This window comes from Eurosta solidaginis, chromosome 2, assembly GCF_040869045.1.
Source record: "Eurosta solidaginis isolate ZX-2024a chromosome 2, ASM4086904v1, whole genome shotgun sequence".
NCBI classification, from domain to species: Eukaryota; Metazoa; Arthropoda; class Insecta; order Diptera; family Tephritidae; genus Eurosta; species Eurosta solidaginis.
This window is the reverse complement of record NC_090320.1, coordinates 4,413,765-4,433,130: the sequence shown is the minus strand read 5'-3', so window position 1 is coordinate 4,433,130 and position 19,366 is coordinate 4,413,765. Positions and strand designations below refer to the sequence as shown.

General features: G+C 35.1%; 1 protein-coding gene across 1 annotated transcript in view; it reads left to right on the top strand.

The window, feature by feature from the left end:
- Positions 1 to 13,284, top strand: part of LOC137239144 (thrombospondin type-1 domain-containing protein 4-like) — a 30,726-nt gene extending 17,442 nt beyond the window's left edge. Inside the window, exons 4-8 of the mRNA XM_067764123.1 lie at positions 8,818 to 9,016; positions 9,249 to 9,403; positions 9,468 to 10,571; positions 10,660 to 10,810; positions 11,893 to 13,284. Of these exons, the coding sequence (XP_067620224.1) occupies positions 8,818 to 9,016; positions 9,249 to 9,403; positions 9,468 to 10,571; positions 10,660 to 10,810; positions 11,893 to 12,059 (1,776 nt within the window). The 3' untranslated portion in view covers positions 12,060 to 13,284. The remainder of the gene's footprint in view (positions 1 to 8,817; positions 9,017 to 9,248; positions 9,404 to 9,467; positions 10,572 to 10,659; positions 10,811 to 11,892) is intronic.
- The last annotated feature ends 6,082 nt before the right edge of the window (positions 13,285 to 19,366 follow it).

Here is a 19,366-nt window from a genome sequence, read left to right as displayed (position 1 = left end):
CGCTGACGTAGCGTAGAGAGGCGCATTGAGTGCTCTCCGTGGATACGTTAATATTAAATAAATATCTTGTTAAATTTCAATGTTTTCGTTTTACTCCGCCAAAGCGTCAGTCAGATATAACATCCTTGCTAATTATGAAAAGATAATCACAAAAGAAGTGGTATCAATTTATATATTGGATGAGCTAGAAAATGATTCAGTATGGCTGCCTCAGTAATGGTTAGACCCAACTCCGCAAAGTCACTCAACAAACTTCTTCACAGACTCTTTGCAAAGGGAATTTAATTCCAAGGTGGCTGCTTGCAACTTTGTTTTACATGACCTTGGTACTGAACCGTTCTTCTAAGTTTTCGAAGGAAATGTGCAGTATTCTGTCACTGATCTTGATATTATCACTAAAAATTGGAAAAATGTGCTCGTCACTTTCCGATTTTCGCGGTACACTTGGATAAACTCCGAAATTAATTTGTGTCGGGGCACCCTAATACATACATTTTAGAAACCATACAACTTTCATTATGCCACATTTGACTAAAAATGTTAAAATCAATTTGAACTAAAATAATTTATTACTCGTTTAAAAGTATTTTACGACTTTATAAAGGTTCTTTGCGGTTTGCCGTAAGTACATTTGGAAAGTGGATTAATAAAATTTAAACTTTTATGATTTATAATCCTTTCCATTAAAATTTTGTTTTACTTACTTACTTAATTGGCGCTTAACCGTCTAAACGGTTATGGCCGTCCAACAAGGCGCGCCAGTCGCTACTTCGCTCCGCCAACCGGCGCCAATTGGTCACACCAAGGGAGTTTAAATCGTTTTCCACCTGTTCCTCCCAACAGAGTGGGGGCCGCCCTCTACCTCTGCTTCCATAGGCGGGTTCCGATAGAAACACTTTCTTGGCCGGAGCATCATCTTTCATTCGCATAACATGGCCTAGCCAGCGCAGCCGCTGCGTCTTAATTCGAATGTGAATCGTTTTAGAACTAGAGATTTGGTGTGTAGTTTCATTGCATTGTTTGACGTACGATTAATTATAAAAAGTTTTAGAAACCACAAAATGTTGTTTCACAATATGGATAGATTCATTTTGCAACACATATTACCCTAATGTATGCACATCCAATTAAGTAAAATATATTGACTATTCACTTCCATTTAGTTTCAATTAGGAATCCTCACTACTGACTATCTCAACAAAACAAACAAACAAAAGGAATTTACTATCTTGCATAGTTCATGCCACCTTTCAAATATAATCGTATTGTTGTTGTTGTTAGTAGATATACTAAAATAATTCCGCCTGCTGGCTCAAAGCCAAATTGAATTTTACTCTTGCCACAAAATATGTGGCCGATAAGTGGCTAACACGCACACACACACACAACTATAAGAAATAATATTGATGTGCTGTGGCCTATAGTAAATGTAGAATAAATCTATTGGGCAGGAAAATGCTTCCTGACCATTATTCAATAGAGGCATTCAATCGATTGAAATCAATCAAAATTCAACTGACAGCTTACTTAGATACATACAAACAATCGTTTATGTAGTAAATATGATCATGTGCTTGATACTATGATGTTTGTCGATCGGTTAATGTACTCAAACTCTAGTTGCATGTATAAACCTATTTTCATAAATATTTTATAAAAGCTTCTAAAAACTAATTTTAGTGAAAAGAAATGAAAAAGCAAACCCCAAAGTTGACTTAAACTATTGTAAAAGGCTTAGTTCAGTTAAAAAAAGTATCAAATCAATCACGTACTTTCAGTTTTTTTCTTTTCCAAACTTTGACAGGATCGCAGTACATATCTGCAGCGAAAGGTGCATATTTGTCAGTGCTGTCAGCACATATGAGCCGATCTATTAGTGTGTGCCTTTGTGTTTTCTGTGTGCACCCGCAATAAACTTTTTGACGGTTTGAAATGTGTTACTATCACTTTGTGTCAAACTTTATATTGTGATGTACATATTTCTTTTTTGGTAAAAGGACGAAGTTGTCACACACAGAGCGTTTCCCAGTAGGTAAAATTATCAAAACATCACTAAATGGCGCTTAACGGCTTAAACGATTTTGGCCGTTTCGAAAAAAGTCATGCCAGCTATCTCTGTTTCGCGATGGCTGGTGCCAATCAGCAAGATCTAGGGAGATCAAGATTTCATCCGTCTGTCTCTCCCAACTCAGTGGAGGTTTCTCTCCTTCTTCTAAATATGGGTGTCAATTGAAATACTTTCTTGGCCTAAATGTCTTCGTCCATTCGCATTAAATGACATAGCCAGCGAAATTTTTGGGCTGTCATTCGTTACGCTATCTTCATATCATAAGTAGAGCTTTCGGGATCTTTTTTTGGAAAATTCCACGGACCCTCTTATTATCTTTCGACACCGTCCATGATGCCGTGGCATACATCAGGACAGGTATGATAAGCAACTTGTAGAGCGTGATTGTTGACCGTCAAAAGAAGACTCTACCTATTTTTCAATTTCCTTACTCAGTCCAAAGTTACTGAGCATGACCCTTTTTTGCTATATTCAACGTATTTATTCGGTTGTCTGACAGTTCTTTGACATTTTAAAAAGTTGGTTATAACTAAATTTTTCCTCTTCATATTTCAGTGTGGTGAGAAAAATAATTTAAGAAGTAATTTTCCTTAAAATTAAAGAAATTAAAGGATATTTATTTCATTTGGCAGTTGACTCAATTCAGCCATCTAAGAGCACATTTTCTATCACCTAATTGATGGACACATGTTTGCAAAGTATCAACAAATATTGTGTTCGCTGAAAGCGCCCATTGTTTTAGTAATGCAGCATGATTTGCTTACTGAGTCATTAGCATTATTACAATTTTATTAGCATTTAATAAAATACAAGGAACGACGATGTACACATGTAGGAATATTCATCACATAAGACATATCACATGACATATCATATCATCAGATGATTTTGACAAAGCGACTACTGTTGACAGGCGACAGGCATGCTTCTTTCCTCATTTCAAGTAACCGTCATTACAACTGTTGAACATTTTTCAAGCTTTTGATGTTTTCATCATCTGAAATATGGCACTTGTTGTTATTGTTCTTGATAATAATGCTTGTTCGCAATTAATCATTTAATGACATTCTCAATATTTTGCTACACAATTTTTCTTCACATCCTAAGTCAAGTGTGTGGGCGTTGGAATTTATTGCCGAATTCGTTTTTATGTTGTGCGAATTTTTTTATATGGGTATCTACCCAATTAAAATTTTACTTAGTTGTTTGTAATTTATTGCAAAACGTACATATCTACATATATACTTCGATTGTTTTTCTTATAAACATATTAAAATTTGTAAATAACAAAATTATAGTGCAGACAAATTGATTGTAGAATAATCAATTTGTGATTCAATTGGGAGGTTGCAATTTGTACTCATGGATCTGGAAAATAATTTTGTAACATTTACTTATATCGTTTTCATTTTTTCGGGCTTCTGTTATATTAGTATGTAATAAAAAATCTTTAAAGGTTTTAGATGGGCTCCAGTATCTAAATGATATCTCTTTACAAGTTTTATCGTTATAATTTGTGAAGGACTTACCAAGATTTTTTCAATTTTTAACGTGATTGGAAGAGTCTAAATATTTAAGCGCTGTGTATTTCTTTTGAAAATAATTAAATGGGTCCGGAAATATGTATTTTGTTATGTAACTCTTAATGCACTCGACTGTGATGCGAATGGTTCCGGTTGGGAACTTTCCGGCGGAAAAACACAATTTCTTTTCTTGTTGAGTTGGGAATGTACGAAAATTTCACGGTTATGAAAATCTAGCCTAACCCTTTAATAGAAAATATTAAAAAACTTCGAAGGCCACATCTAGAGATTCTAAGAGGCCCATGATATTGAAAGAGTAATTTTAAATCGAGGCATCTAAAATTAAGTATAGCTTTTTGGCCTGGCGTAATGTATAATTTTAAGAAATGTACAACTAAAAAAAAAAAAATCAGTAAAAATATTGTCTGCTAATGTCTTTTTAATAACCCCATTTACACTTTAAGTGAAGAATAACAATAAATTACGAAATACTTGTATGCAACAGCTGCTCTGCTATATTTGAGGAATGGATGCTTCATCTTCAGCTCATCCACATTTTGACATAATACAATTTACGACCTATAATAACAAAACGTCAATATTCAAATGGTACTTAAATAAAAAAAAAATAGAAATAAAGAAATCTCTTAATGCTGTAGATGCGTTCTTTTGGCGCAAATATAATATCCAAGTAAAAAGAAAAGAGAACAAAAATCACGAAAAATTGCTTAAGTGAAGTTTTGTTGCTGAACTCATTTCTAGGCTAATTAACAAGTGGTAATTGGGTCACGCCGATGGGTCTACTATGACGATATGCCTTGTCAGTGGAATGGAGAGTGGGCCAATGTGGGACCACAAATGGTGTTTGGAGTTTTTTTGAAGTGCTGTTCAAGTGTATAACAGTATTAAGACGTCATGGCTAATTAGATACATATGTATCACTAATGCCCGATTTTTCAGTGCGAGTTTAAACTCCAGTTAAAGTTGACTAGAGTTTAACCCTGCCACTTCGGCCGCTTAAGCTGAGATGAGCAACAAAGTTTTTTGTTACCGCATAAAGTGGCTAGGCTAAACTCTAGTCAGCTTTGACTGGAGTTTGAACTCGCACTGAAAAACTGGGCATAAGAGAAATATATTTGTGTAAGTGATTGATTCAAATATGTATGTTAAATATAGATTTAGGAAGTATATTTGCCATATTCGAACCCATTCTTTAGTACCCACTTTGTTGCCAAAACGAGAAAATTAAAATTTTAAAAAGTTTGCTCTCAAGCAATGCCGCCTGGAATCAAGAAATGGTAAACTTTAATTGAAACAATAACGTAAATAACTGTACGATACGTTACCTATAAAAGTTGAAAGCTCAATGCACAACAATGATTTTTTTGTTGTTGAATGTTTAGAAATTCATAAATCGACGATTGTCAGCGGCAGTCAGGCTGATAGGGGCGTGCGTTGCGTTGCATTGTACGCCTTTCTATGTTAATCGGCGCTAAAATACCGAAAATGGTTTAATTAAGATTTATGCGATTTAGCAAACTATTGCTGTGCTGAGCAACGTCACAGGCGTATATGGCATACGATTTTTATAGCAGTAACCATAAGGCAATAGAGGAAATATATTAATATTTGTGTATTGTATGTATAATTCTATTACGTTCGATGAAAAGTCTAAAAGCATTCATAAGTACTTTTTTTGACGCTTATGTGTGGTCCATGTTGTCGGTTTAAGTGTTAGACTTGGCAAAGAATTGGAAAAACGAATAGGCATAAAAGCGTATGAATGACAATCCCAAACCACTTTTGCCATTGCCAACTCTTATTTGGATAGATAGTGGAAGTGGATTCTTGTTCTTTTTCTAGGAATAGCAAATTAGTTTTCGATAAATTGCTTAGTGTAATTAATTGCCAACATACGCTATATTTGTGTTTTCTGACTTACGTAAATTTGTATTTAGTAGCATTTCATAGGTCAATGGTGATACATGAAAAACAATTATTCTATTTGGGTCAATTTATGATAACTTAATTATAAACTTTTCAAAAGAAGTGGATATTTTTATTTTTAACCTTTAATTGCTTTTTGGTAATTGTTGAATTAAAATTAGAAAAGTTAAAATTTTTCTAGCTTAGACTTAATTGAATAATATGTTGTTGTTATAGGAAAACAAAGAAGCAATCAGAAACAAACATACTGGTTGTATTGATAGCACAATTTCGACCCAGCCAAAGGCACTTTTCAATGTATACACTTTTCTACTTCGAACTGGATGTCTCAGAAATCTAATTTGCAGTTGATTACCGATGGGCTACTACTGCGTCTGTTTGTATGTGACTTAATTTGTTGTTTTCTTAGTTGTTTGTATTTGAAGCAGTTAATTGTTTGCCACTCGGGCCTTACACCCTTAGGATAGGATAGGTTAGGTGGTAGCTGCCCTGATAAGGGTAGCTCACTTGGACAACACGAAGGTCCGTTGTGATACCACATACACCAAAAATAACGGTGACTTAGATCTAGCTACTTTGAGAATCGTTGGGTAGCAACGATAAAGCTCCGAATGATACCGATCTCAACTTTGGATATATCCTCGGGAGATCCAAATGCGTCGTGACCGAAGTACTTTCGCCTAGTTCTGGCAAAAGCTGGATAATGAAGCATAAAGTGATTTGGTGATTCCACCTCATCATCCTCCATACAGCTGCAGCAGGATGGAGTTTTCAGTATATTGAGACTACCGCATGGATACCCATGGGACAGTGCCCTGTCAAAACCCCAATGACCATTGATAGGTGAGCCTTAGTGAACCCAATTATTTCAGCAGACCTCCTGCCATCCACTTTTGGCCAGAAAGATCTTGCTACCCTGCAAGACGTGGTATCCGCCCAACGTTTGCTGAGCTGATTCGAGGCCCAGCTATGGAGGAGCAATCCACAGGTGGCCAGCGGGATCCCGGAATCCCTACAGCCATATTCACCCGGTTCAGTTGTACCGATGCGAGTTAAGAGATCCGCTTGACAGTTACCCGGGATATCACTATGGCCCGGGACCCAGATAATCTTAATTGTAAAATAAATCGATGCAATCGCAAGCGAGGTCAGGCACTCCCAGACCATCATCGATCGCACTGTAGTTGGGCTCAAGGGCTTGATAGCCGCTTGGCTATCAGAGTAGATGTTAAATTCCCTAACCGTAGTAGCAGTGGATAGCATTTCATCCACCACTTCCTTAATAGCAGCAACTTCCGCTTGCAATACACTGCAGTGATCAGCCAACTTAAACTTGCGGCTTAAATTTAGCTCTTGCCAAAAGACACCCCCACCAACCTTTCCATCCAGCTTCGACCCATCCGTGAACAAGTTAACCGGTCCCATTCCCCAGATAATGCCTCTTCCCCACTCCTCTCTCTCTGGAATAACTGGGGTAAATGTTGTATAGGGAGCAGTTATCGGCATACAGTAGTCCGTTCTGTCCGGGATGAAGTCGAAACTGGTAAGAAGTCTAGAGTGTCCGCGGTCATAAAGTCCATATCCCATATCACGAAGCCTGACCAACGACCTTGCTGCGGCCGCCTTTCCCACAATATCTACTGGGTATATGTTCAGCATGACGTTCAGTGCCTTTCCGATAGCCCCTCTGCAGCAGTACAAGGCAATGGCAGCCTTCCTGGCCCGATCTTCCACATTGGGTCGCCAGGACAGTTTCTTGTCCAAAACAATCCACAAATATTTAACCATATCAGAAAGTACCAACGGTACCCCTCCAATCGAGGGAGTTCTGAAATAGGGCATCTTATATCTCCTTGTAAAAAGAACCCATTCCGTTTTTCCCGGGTTGATCGCCAATCCACATGATTCAGCCCACCTAGCCACAGTATCCAGGTAGCCCTGCAGAACATCGCGCACGGTGCCCAGAAATTTGCCTCTGACTAGGATAGCGAGGTCATCTGCATAGGCAACCACCCGACAACCATTGGTTTCCAGCTTACACCCTTAAGACCATATATTTTTAATTTTATATTATGTGAATTTTATACATGACAATAACAACTAAGATCAAGCTTCTGCTTAAAACTAAGAGAGCTACTTTTAATTATGTCTAGCAGTTGGCGAGACAAAAAATTTCTTTCTATCCGTCTCCAAATGGTACCTGATAAGGCAGATGAACTTTTCCGTGAAACTTTCCATGACAAAAACATACTTGGAGGACTTTCCGAACCGCTGTAGAGTTTTTTCAGAAAAGTTTTTCTAAAGTTATCTTTATTTCAGTTGTCCCGCGACTTCAACATAGGACCCAAGGCAATGTGACAACTGAGTAGGAAATTTAACAAAATCATTGTTTTGAATGAAAATCTACGCAGGGTAAAGTTAAAAAAACCCATGTTATGAATATTGCATACAATAAAATGTGTAGATTCTTCCTCTGGAGAATTAAATATAGGGAAAACCATTTAAAGCGATTCACCTAAAACAATTCCTACTTAATAGTTAGCCTATATATAGCCTATGCTTTTCAAAAAGTTGGATACTTTGCAACAAATTTCGAATTTAAAGTGGACTTCTTATTTAGCCACAATAGCTAATATTTCAAGTACTTAGAATTCTGCATTTTGCGAAAAAATATTCAGCCTATAAAGGAACATCGTAATATGCGTACCTCCTGATAACTACGCAAAGCTCGTACTGCCGACACTAAAAAAAAATACTTGGCGCAATTTACTTCTAAAGAGAGTTTCTCTCTTTAGAAGTAGTGCTCTTTTTTAATTTTCCCTGCAATTTGTTTTTTGTTTGCCAAACAACTGTCGAAGGGCGACCCAGCTTAGAAAATAGTTTTTAATTGAAACAACTAGGTGCTTTGCTCAGGACTTGAACCCAGGACCTTCGGCGTGGTAGGTTGATCACGCTACTACCACACGACGGCCACCACAGCATACCGCCTCTTTTCTTTTGTCATGAATTATGAATAATATGAATTAACTTTATGTACCAATTATCAATTTACAAAACAAAAACAGAACGAATAATATTATTGAATCATTATAGAGAAAGTTAATAAAATAATAAATAATACTCATTAAAAATGTGGAGATTTTTGGCAATTATTTTGATTTATATTTTGGTAAGTAAGTCAATCACTAATATGTTTATAAAAAAACAATCGTATACACTAAGCTTTGAATTAGAACTTTATACATGTCTAAAAATCCACTTCATTATTTTTGTTTGCAGGCTGTTCATGAAAGTGGCGCCATAAGACCGGCTACAACAAATGACGCGCAAACTAAATGTGGATCCGTCCTATGCGAGATCGTATCTGAGGTGTTTAGTAAAGCTAAATTAGGCTATGGCTATAACTATGTGCATACCATACCAACGGGAGCAATGAATTTGACTGTAAAACAGTTAGCGAGAAGTGATAATTTACTAGGTAATTATGCCTATATGACTGCTGAATCTGCTCTAGCTTAGCTGCAAGTTCAAAACGACCTTTAAAAGCACCAATAATTAAAATAAACGTTTTGTAAGAGCGCTATATTTGAAAACTTGTTTGAAGAATAGGTAGGACGTTTTCCAAGCTTATCGGACGCATCGGCATGTCGGCTCATAGCTAAATTAAAAATCTTCATCTTCTTTTTCTTTACACTGCTTCCTACTTATAGCACTCAAAACAATCGAGGATATGTTCCTTATAAATGGTAACAATCACCCCTCAGAAAGCGGCACGTTTCAGTATAATGATGACACGTATGACTACAATCGTGAATCTGGGGTCATTACTGCCAAAGGTCCCATAAGCAGACCTATAATGCTTCTCGTAAGTGTTATCTTCACAAATAAATCTACCTATTTTAATAAATATTTTCAATTCCTTCCCACAGCTCCTTGTGCGTGGACCCAATGCTGGCGTCAAATACGACTATACAATGCCAGTGCCATCATCTTCTATAACCGAAGAGGAGGAGTTACAATTACAATGGAATGAAGTTGGACAACCGTTGGAAGAAATTGACGATAATTTGGTCGATGGTGTAACAGTTTCCTCACAAATTGCACGTGCACGCGATCGAAAACGTCGTAAATTTGCATGGAAGTTACTCGGCTTTGGCGAATGTAATCGTTCGTGTGGTCCAGGCATACAACCGCCAATTTTCCGTTGCGTACGCGAAACACCAACGCGTTACTATTCATCAAAGCGTTGCGCATTTGTTGAGAAGCCGGTCTTTAGTGCAGATATCTATCATTGCAATCGTGGTCTATGTCCCGCATATTGGCGCGTCGGTGACTATGGTGAATGTAAATGTGCAGATGGTGAGGAAGAGGGTGCGCGTACACGTTATGTGAATTGTGTACAGGAGCAAAATAACGGGCAGATTGAAGAGATCGCTGAAGATTTATGTGAACAAGAGAAGTTGCCCGAATTGAAAGAGACTTGTAATTGTCCTAAAATGAATAGACGCAAAATGTATGCACGTGGACCTGACAAAGCGCCACGTGTACTCTCACGCATGATTGGTACACCTTCTACAATACAGAGCATCTACAATTCAAGCACACCTTTGCGCCGTCACCTACGCGATGATCGTCTAGATAAGGCGGGCATGTGGCTAATGTCCGATTGGAATCAAGAGTGCTCAAACGTATGTGGCGCGGGTTGGGAGTATCGTTCGATCTATTGTGATCGTACACCACCCTATACCGATCTTTGCGATTTCCGCTTTACGCCAGAACAGAAACGCGTTTGCAGTGGTAGTCAACAGGCGGCAGCTTGCGAACGTGGCACTTGGTTTACGTCGGAGTGGGGAAATTGCACGGGTGACTGTTTCAATTTACAACGTCGCCGTTCTGTGCTTTGTTTACGTGATGGCATGGCGGTGGACGAATCAGAATGCGATCTTGCGTCGCGTCCGCGGACGCTTATGAATTGTACACACAAGGAGGTAACATTCTGTGCGCCGAAGTGGCATTACTCTGAGTGGTCGGAGGTAAGTACGAAAGCAAGGTGGAGAAGAATTTTTTCTTCTAAAGTATTGCAGTTTTTTCGAACAAAGAATATTCGAAACTTTTTTACAGTGTTCCCGCAGTTGTGGCGAAGGTGTTCAAAGACGCTATGCAAAATGCCTAGAATTTGATTGGAAGCAAAAGGCAATGATCGAATCTAGTAACTGCAGATACTTAGAACGCGAGCCAGTCTATGGAACATGTAATGAGCAGAAATGTGAAGGTAAAATAGAGTGCAATATAATGCAAGAGCATATTAAATGTCCTATTTTTCCATCACCTCTAACTTATTTACGAAAACTAGTTCTCGAGCGCATAAACATTTTAGAAATATGCGAGTTTCTTAGCCTCCTTCCTTTTAATATTGGTGGTTTCCAGACGCTTTTTCTTATGTAAAGCTGAATTCTAATCATCCTTCTGACTCAATACTGCTCGAAGTGGTAGACGCATATGAATGATATTTGAATCGCAGATAGACAATTGAGTGGAAGAGCCCAGTCGCTACTTTTCTTTTTAAGAAGGGGCTATCTCGTACCAGGACCTTTGGTATGGTAGGCGCCGCAGTGGTCTAAGCCATTTTCGAAAAATGAGCAGCATTTCGGATTACTTTAAAGATCATTTCAGTTTTAAACTGCGTCTAGGATCCGATCTGTTTAAATTCATAACACACTACTTTTTCCATTTAATGAAAATTTCCAAATCATATCTGAATATCTTCGAGGCCATCATTAGACTGGTTTTTGTTAATTAATATATTGTTTTCAGGATCACTTCCGAACTGTTTTCGGATCATTTTAATTTAAGCGTTCGGGACGATTTCGAGATTGTTTCACGGTACAAGGAGGTACTATTTCGAAACCATTTTGGGGTTATCTTTTTATATATTTTCATATTGTTATAGAGACAATTTGTAGACTATTTCATGACTCTTCTGACACCATGTCTGGTTAATTTTGGAACTATCTTCATAAAATTTTGGGGTTGTTTGGTTTTTGTTATCATTTGCGGCTATTTCGGAATTGTTTTAGGACCAGTTTGGAAACGTTTACTAAAATCCAGTGATCCGAAAATTTAATGGTACAAAATAATTGCTTGCGTCGTAGCTCGGATAATACCAGAAGATGATGGTGACGGATCTAATGGTTATATTACCATGAGCAACAAATCTTCTTGGTCAGGATTCATAGATGCAATCTTGGTTTTGAAAAGTTCATTAAGTTTACAGGCATCCTCTAGCAATTGAAATTTTAACTTTACATGTCCTTCCATTGTTTGTATAATTTTTTTCTTTTCTTATTTTGCCAGAGTTGAACACCTTATACGATGTTGAGCCTGATACTTTGAAAAATATTGAACCACCTACTAAATGTAAAGATGAAGTAACCAATTGCAGACAGATAAATCGTAAACGGCTTTGTAAATTACATTACTATAAGACCTATTGTTGTGCTACGTGTAAAGGATCCAATTAAACCCTGCATTAGAGTGCCAGCAGCTAAGGGAGCGCACAAGGAAATATTTTGTTACAGTTTAGAGAAATTCGTGAATTTTTCTAACCGTAGTACAAACGGCATTTATGTACATACCTACATAAACCATAGGAACTATCTAATAATTTCATTTAATCGACTTTGACAACTTTGCTTTCTTTATTGTATTTGCAGATTGGCTGCAATTTGCTTTCGAAAATTATTGAATATATACATAGATATTTTTTTCTCGCAATTATTAAAAATTTAATCAGATTTGATTTGAAAAAATGTTACTAATATAGAACAGCCTTCTATCGATTTGATTTAAAAAACATTTCTTCAATACTAAAAAAACGAAACCATGCCCATTAAAAAAATTATTAGTTTACTTTAAATATTACAAGCTGCATTCAAAATAATGTAATGAAATAAAAATATCAAATAATTAATAAATATAAGTAAATTAAATATAATGTGAGTGTAAAAGTATTAACCTATTATATAGGCAAATTTACGAATATAATTTTGTGTGAATGTATTTACAAACTAACAAAAGAGAGATAAATATTTATTGAATTTCGATGCGTTTATTTGTCATAAGGTAAATAACTAAAATATAATGTAAGTATTTATGTAAATTATAAAAAATAAATTTTATTAGCAATCCATCACAAGTCTCCAGCGATTAGCCACAATTCTACTTTTACATTCATAACGACTTACATTTTCAATTAAATTTGCTACAAGGTGGTCTCATAGTATTCCGTTACTTTGCCAAATTGGCGCGCTAAACTACAATAAAAACCAAACTCATATGCATTTTCAAGTGAAAAATTGCGGCTGGTGGCTATAAATATGAGCGTTTATGGTTTGGCACATTATTTGGCTCGCCTTTGTAAGTCTTTCTTTTTTATACTCAGTTGAGCAGAGCTCACAGAGTATATTAAGTTTGATTGGATAACGGTTGGTTGTACAGGTATAAAGGAATCGAGATAGATATAGACTTCCATATATCAAAATCATCAGGATCGAAAAAAAAATTTGATTGAGCCATGTCCGTCCGTCCGTTAACACGATAACTAGAGTAAATTTTAAGGTATCTTGATGAAATTTGGTATGTAGGTTCCTGAGCACTCATCTCAGATCGCTATTTAATATCGATATCGGACTAAAACCACGCCTACTTTTTCGATATCGAAAATTTCGAAAAACGGAAAAAGTGCGATAATTCATTACCAAAGACTTTTCTTAACTCTTAAGTTACTCTAAATCTTTAAAGTTTTAAGTGAATGTTTGATAATATATACTATTGAAAATTTTTTTGTATTTAACTTTTCTGTTTTTATATATGCTTTGTTATATCTTTAGATGAACAAGTAAATTTCTTTTTGTAACATTTAGGTATGTATAATTACTTAATCGGATTGATGTACTGTCTAAAAGACGTAAGTCTTCCCTAAATAAATAAATAAATAAAGCAATGAAACTTGGTAGGTGAGTTGAACTTATGACGCAGAATAGAAAATTAATAAAATTTTGGACAATGGGCGTGGCACCGCCCACTTTTAAAAGAAGGTAATTAAAAGCTTTTGCAAGCTGTAATTTGGCAGTCGTTGAAGATATCATGATGAAATTTGGCAGGAACGTTACTCCTATTACTATATGTACGCTCAATAAAAATTAGCAAAATCGAAGAAGGACCACGCCCACTTTTAAAAAAAATTTTTTTTTAAGTAAAATTTTAACAAAAAATTTAATATCTTTACTGTATATAAGTAAATTATGTCAATATTCAACCCAGTAATGATATGGTGCAACAAAATACAAAAATAAAAGAAAATTTCAAAATGGGCGTGACTCCGCCCTTTTTCATTTAATTTGTCAAGGATACTTTTAACGCCATAAGTCGAACAAAAATTAACCAATCCTTTTGAAATTTGGTACGGGCATAGATTTTATGACGTTAAATGTTTTCTGTGAAAATGGGCGGAATCGGTTGATGTCTAGCCCAGTTTTTATACACAGTCGTCCGTCTGTCCTTCCGCGTGGCCGTTAACACGATAACTTGAGCAAAAATCGACATATCTTTAATGAACTTAGTTCACGTGCTTACTTGAACTCACTTTATCTTGGTATGAAAAATGAACGAAATCCGACTATGACCACGCCCACTTTTTCGATATCGAAAATTATGAAAAATGCCATAATTCTATACCAAATACGAAAAAAGGGATGAAACATGGTAAGGTAATTGGATTGTTTTATTGACGCGAAATATAACTTTAGAAAAAACTTTATAAAATGGTTGTGACACCTACCATATTAAGTAGAAGAAAATGAAAAAGTTCTGCAGTGCGAAATCAAAAACCCTTAAAATCTTGGCAGGTATTACATATATAAATAATTGGTATTACATATATATAAGTTAGCGGTATCCAACAGATGATGTTCTGGGTCACCCTGGTCCACATTTTGGTCGATATCTGGAAAACGCCTTCACACCACTCCCTTTTAAAAATACTCATTAACACCTTTCATTTGATACCCATATCGTACAAACAAATTCTAGAGTCAACCCTGATGCACCTTTATGGCGATATCCCTAAATGGCGTCTACCTATAGAACTATGGCCCACTCCCTCATAAAATACGCTTTAATGCCTTTCATTTGATACACATGTCATACAAACACATTCTAGGGTTACCCTCGGTTCATTTTCCTACATGGTTATTTTCCCTTATGTTGTCACCATAGCTCTCAACTGAGTATGTAGTGTTCGGTTACACCCGAACTTAACCTTCCTTACTTGTATAAATTACATTTTATGAAATTAATATGCAATTCTTTTGGGGCAATTATTGATTGTTGACTTTTTAACTGCCAGCAAAAAAAAATTGATAAACAATTAAGCGCCGCTTTGCTAAGCAATTATTTGATTGTTTGCTCAACGCGTGTCGTCACTTGTCTAAGCAAGAGTTTTTCTACAGACTGAGCAGTTGGTTTGTCATACAAGAGTTATGCCTGATCAAAATTAAGCCGAATACATTAAATGTCCGATTGCTGCAAAAATATTTAGTTATATTTTGTGGTAAATTTTGATTATTTGTTTGGTAGGAATTGGCCACAATATCTAAGCCATTTCCGGAATTTCTAGGTGGCATGCAATCAAACAAAAATAAAGATAACGTTATATAGTTTTTAACTGAATTCAAGCAGATAATTTCTAGCTAAATTTTAAGGAGCATACTGCAATCTAAAAACTAAATCAAGCTAAATGAGTCAAATTCGTCCTTCTGTAGGTGCTTGGAAATTTGAAGGCATTTGGATTACGTGCTATCAGTCGCTGTAAATACGACGGCTAATTCTTCATTATATTTTTAAGATTTAAAAGAGTTCTAACTCCTTCTGAGCTGGACTCGATTGTGCATAGAAGTCCTTTATCTAAAACATCTCATGGAAAATGGAAAATTTGTGTCGCCTGCTCCCTTAGAGGATCTTTTTTGGCATGGAATCTTTCTTATATGTTTTTTTACCGATGTGGTATAGGCGAGCTATCGATTTCAAATAGAGGTGTTACAAATTAACTGTAAATAACAATGGTCATTGATGGTATATCGTTTTTTTATCGATGACCTATCGGTTTGTCATCGACTTACTATCGAAAATTTATCGATTTGTTATACGTGTATTATCAATTTATTATCGAAAAGAAAGATATGGACTAATTATTGAAAACGTATCGTCTCCCTTATCCGAGTGTTATCCAATTGCTATCGATTTGAAACCAACAACTCATTGGTTTGCTATGAAAAAAACCGATAAAACTTCAATATAAAGTCGATAACATATTAGCAACCCATCTTTAATACACCGATAGGAGACCGATCACTCGGCTATAACAACCAAATAATAAGTCGACGGTAATAATTCGCTATCAATAATAAGCCGGTAATAAAAACATTGCTTGTCGGTATTGGTTGTTACCAATGAGAAGCAAACGAGCCTCTTTTTTAAAAGCCCGGGTCGGTCTAAATCTTGTTCCATCAAATGGTGATATGAAAAAAAAATTGAAAACAAAAATGTTTTCAAATATATTTTTTGCCCTTCATCGATTCACAGAACTTAAAGTTGAAGTCTTAGTCTGGCTTTAAAGATCACCTTTTAAAAAATTTTCTTAGTTCTAAAACAGTCTCGTCAACTAATTGGCAGCCAAAAGTAAGAAATGGTTAGAAACAAAGCCAGAAGCACAGACGTAAATATATAGAGAATCGCCAATGATGAACTGTAATGGACTGGCGATAGGTAATTCACCTCATTACCTACCTGAAGATTATGAAAAAAAAGACAGTGTCTTGGTTAAAATTTTTCAAAAAGTTAATTGTGCGAGGTTTAACACAGTCTAATCACGATAATTATATCAAAATAAAATTGTCTCCAAGAGAGAAAATATAAGCGGGTAAGTAATTTACCAAAAAAGTTACAACAAGCTAAAAATCAGGATAATTTTATTCAATGTTAAAGGTCAAAAAATTAGTTTTTCGATATTTTCAGCAAAAGATTATGTTTTTTCATAAAAATACATATGGGCGATTCTCCGCGATCTAACAGTTTTACTAACCCAAAATTTTGGAAAAAAATATAAAATTTTCAAATATTTTTAATCATTTTTCTATGGGTTTTTATAGCTAAAAAACATTGCCAAAGTGGACGAGCTACAGATATTAATTTCGGTTCTTGATACTGAAACCTGCCACGGTTGTGACATTTTGACAATAAATTGCTCTTTAAAAAAAGCTAGTATGTCTCGCAATATTTTCCGTAAAATTTCAGGGCTATATCAGCAAACTTTAAAGGAAAATGGTACAATAGACGGTTATTAACTTAAAACTACAAAGATACAAGTGCCACGGTTTTTTTTTTGATACGTACCGTTTTTCCAGTTCTTCAGTGTTTAAAAAATGGATATTAGTTATTTTAAGACTGCAAATATTAGCATGGAAATATGCGGGGACACTTGCTGATCAAAATTCACATTCACATGTCACAAACCAGTGTGCAATAAAGCAGTACCAACCTAACGATTTGAATAACATTTTTTACTCAAAAACCCGTGACAATTTTCAAAATCAAATTACAAAGCAAAAACAGAAATATTATCATTAAAACAACATTTAATATAGCAGATTAAGCCAAGTATTTAATATAATGACAGTTTATTACTCGTGCAATTAAAGATTAAAAAAGTTACCACCGAAAATGTTATGAAAAATGTGGTTGTGGACATGCCACGGTTGTGACATTTGTAGGGTATTATGAACTATAACTTCATAAAACTGATGACAAGTCAATAAAATTCAACATGAAACTTTAAAATAAAAAAAAAATTTAACTCAATTACATAATTTAATTCCTAGAAAAAGCTTTAATATATTTCAAATTTCGAAAAGACACAAAACTATAAGCTCGCGGAGAATCAACCATATACAAAAAGGAAGGACTTGTTTTCCTACGAGCCACCATTTCAGAGATATAACGATACAAAAAGTTGTAATTGTTGTAATGTATGTATTATGCACAAAATTCCACTTCATCTATGAGGTACTGTACTTAGCGCGTTTTTTAAAAGTGGTTTCCCCAGAAGGCATAGTCCACGAGTAAACACGTGTTTCAGTACAGAGTATAGCTCAAGACCGCACACAATTGAACAGGGGATAGAAGTTGTCTCGAGGTTACACTAGTGTATAAATTAATAGGGTTTCGTTGTACCTAATATTACTGTAATTCTGACTTAACAACAATAACAACCACTTTTTGTATTGTAATATCTTAGAAAGTAGGAAAAAGATCATTAAGACGTTTTTCTTAGATAAATTTATGACCTTCAAGTTTTGCTGAAAATCGCGAAAAACTAATTTTTTTGAACTTGAATACAATTCTTTTCACAGATTGGAAAGGTGAGGAGTTTCTTTATTTTATTCATAATTATATTTTAAAAAATTTTACTGATTTTCACCTTGTTGTAACTTTCTGTATCGCTTCTCTTATTTTTTGGTCTAATTTGACCAGACTATTTAAACACCGAGTGTTTTTTGATAATTTTCAAGGAGGTAATGTGGTGACTCCTTCTATTGCTGTTCGTCGCTAGATATTCTGCTTAGATTTACGTCTCTCTTTCTAACGTTGAAATTGACGAATTTCAAGTATCGTTTTCCACAGTGGTTCACTATTTCCACTACTCTCTGTGTTGGCGGTTCTTTATACTTCGAATTTGTTTGGCTAGAAAATTTTTCTAAGGAATTTTTAATATAAATATTGCACACTTTTAAGCGGATTCATATTCTGAAAATCATGCAAATCTTTTCACACACACACATTTACACAGTATGATAAAAATATCGTTATACTAAAAATGTTTTTTATGTTTAAGAACGCGAGAATTTTAAATTTTATTTATTACTTGTTAATGTCAAAGTTTTAAAGTTTTACTTTCAACTACAAGTCGCTAAAACTTATTCATGCATAATTTCGATGACAATACAATTTATAGTTTTTGAGGAGCAGAACAATTCGGAAGTCCTCATACCATGAGTCACCCAATCATACTGTTTATTGATACTCAAATAATATTGAACTTTAGTGTTTATGTAAAATGTCTCATACAAACGCTTGTATGTAAGTATGTACATAAGTGAATAAAGGGTATATGTAACTAGTAAACTTTTGTTTTCTTTCACAACCAATGTAACACATATTTATTACATAGGCAAAGTAATCACGATTATGAAGGCAAAGAAAACATAATCCAATAAATATTTTATACCATTCCCCCTTTTCCAGACCACCTACTAATCGCAATACGCCAAGTGATGTGGATTTCCTTATCAAGCGGCGCTAACAATAACAAAGTACGCAGACATTAGTAATGCAAAAACAAAAATACGAGTAGTAATAATAATAAAAATAAAAAATAAATATTTTTCCCCCTCTTAATATTATTGCAGCTCACATAAAAAAAATATAGTTAGACGGGAATTATGTGCAAGAGAATGGTTGTATATTTTATGAATTTTATAAATAATTTTGAAACACAAAAAACTATGAGAAAGTAAAATTAAATATCAATTCAATACAATTTTCAAAAACACATTTGACCGAAAAACTTGAAAAGTTCGGTGTTGCTAAAACAATACAAAAGTTCAATTAAATTTCGTGAGGGGTGAAATGCAGACAATAACTGTAAATTGCGGCTACGCGCAACATTTACCAATAACATCGAATAAAGTGTTTAATAAAATGAAACATAAAA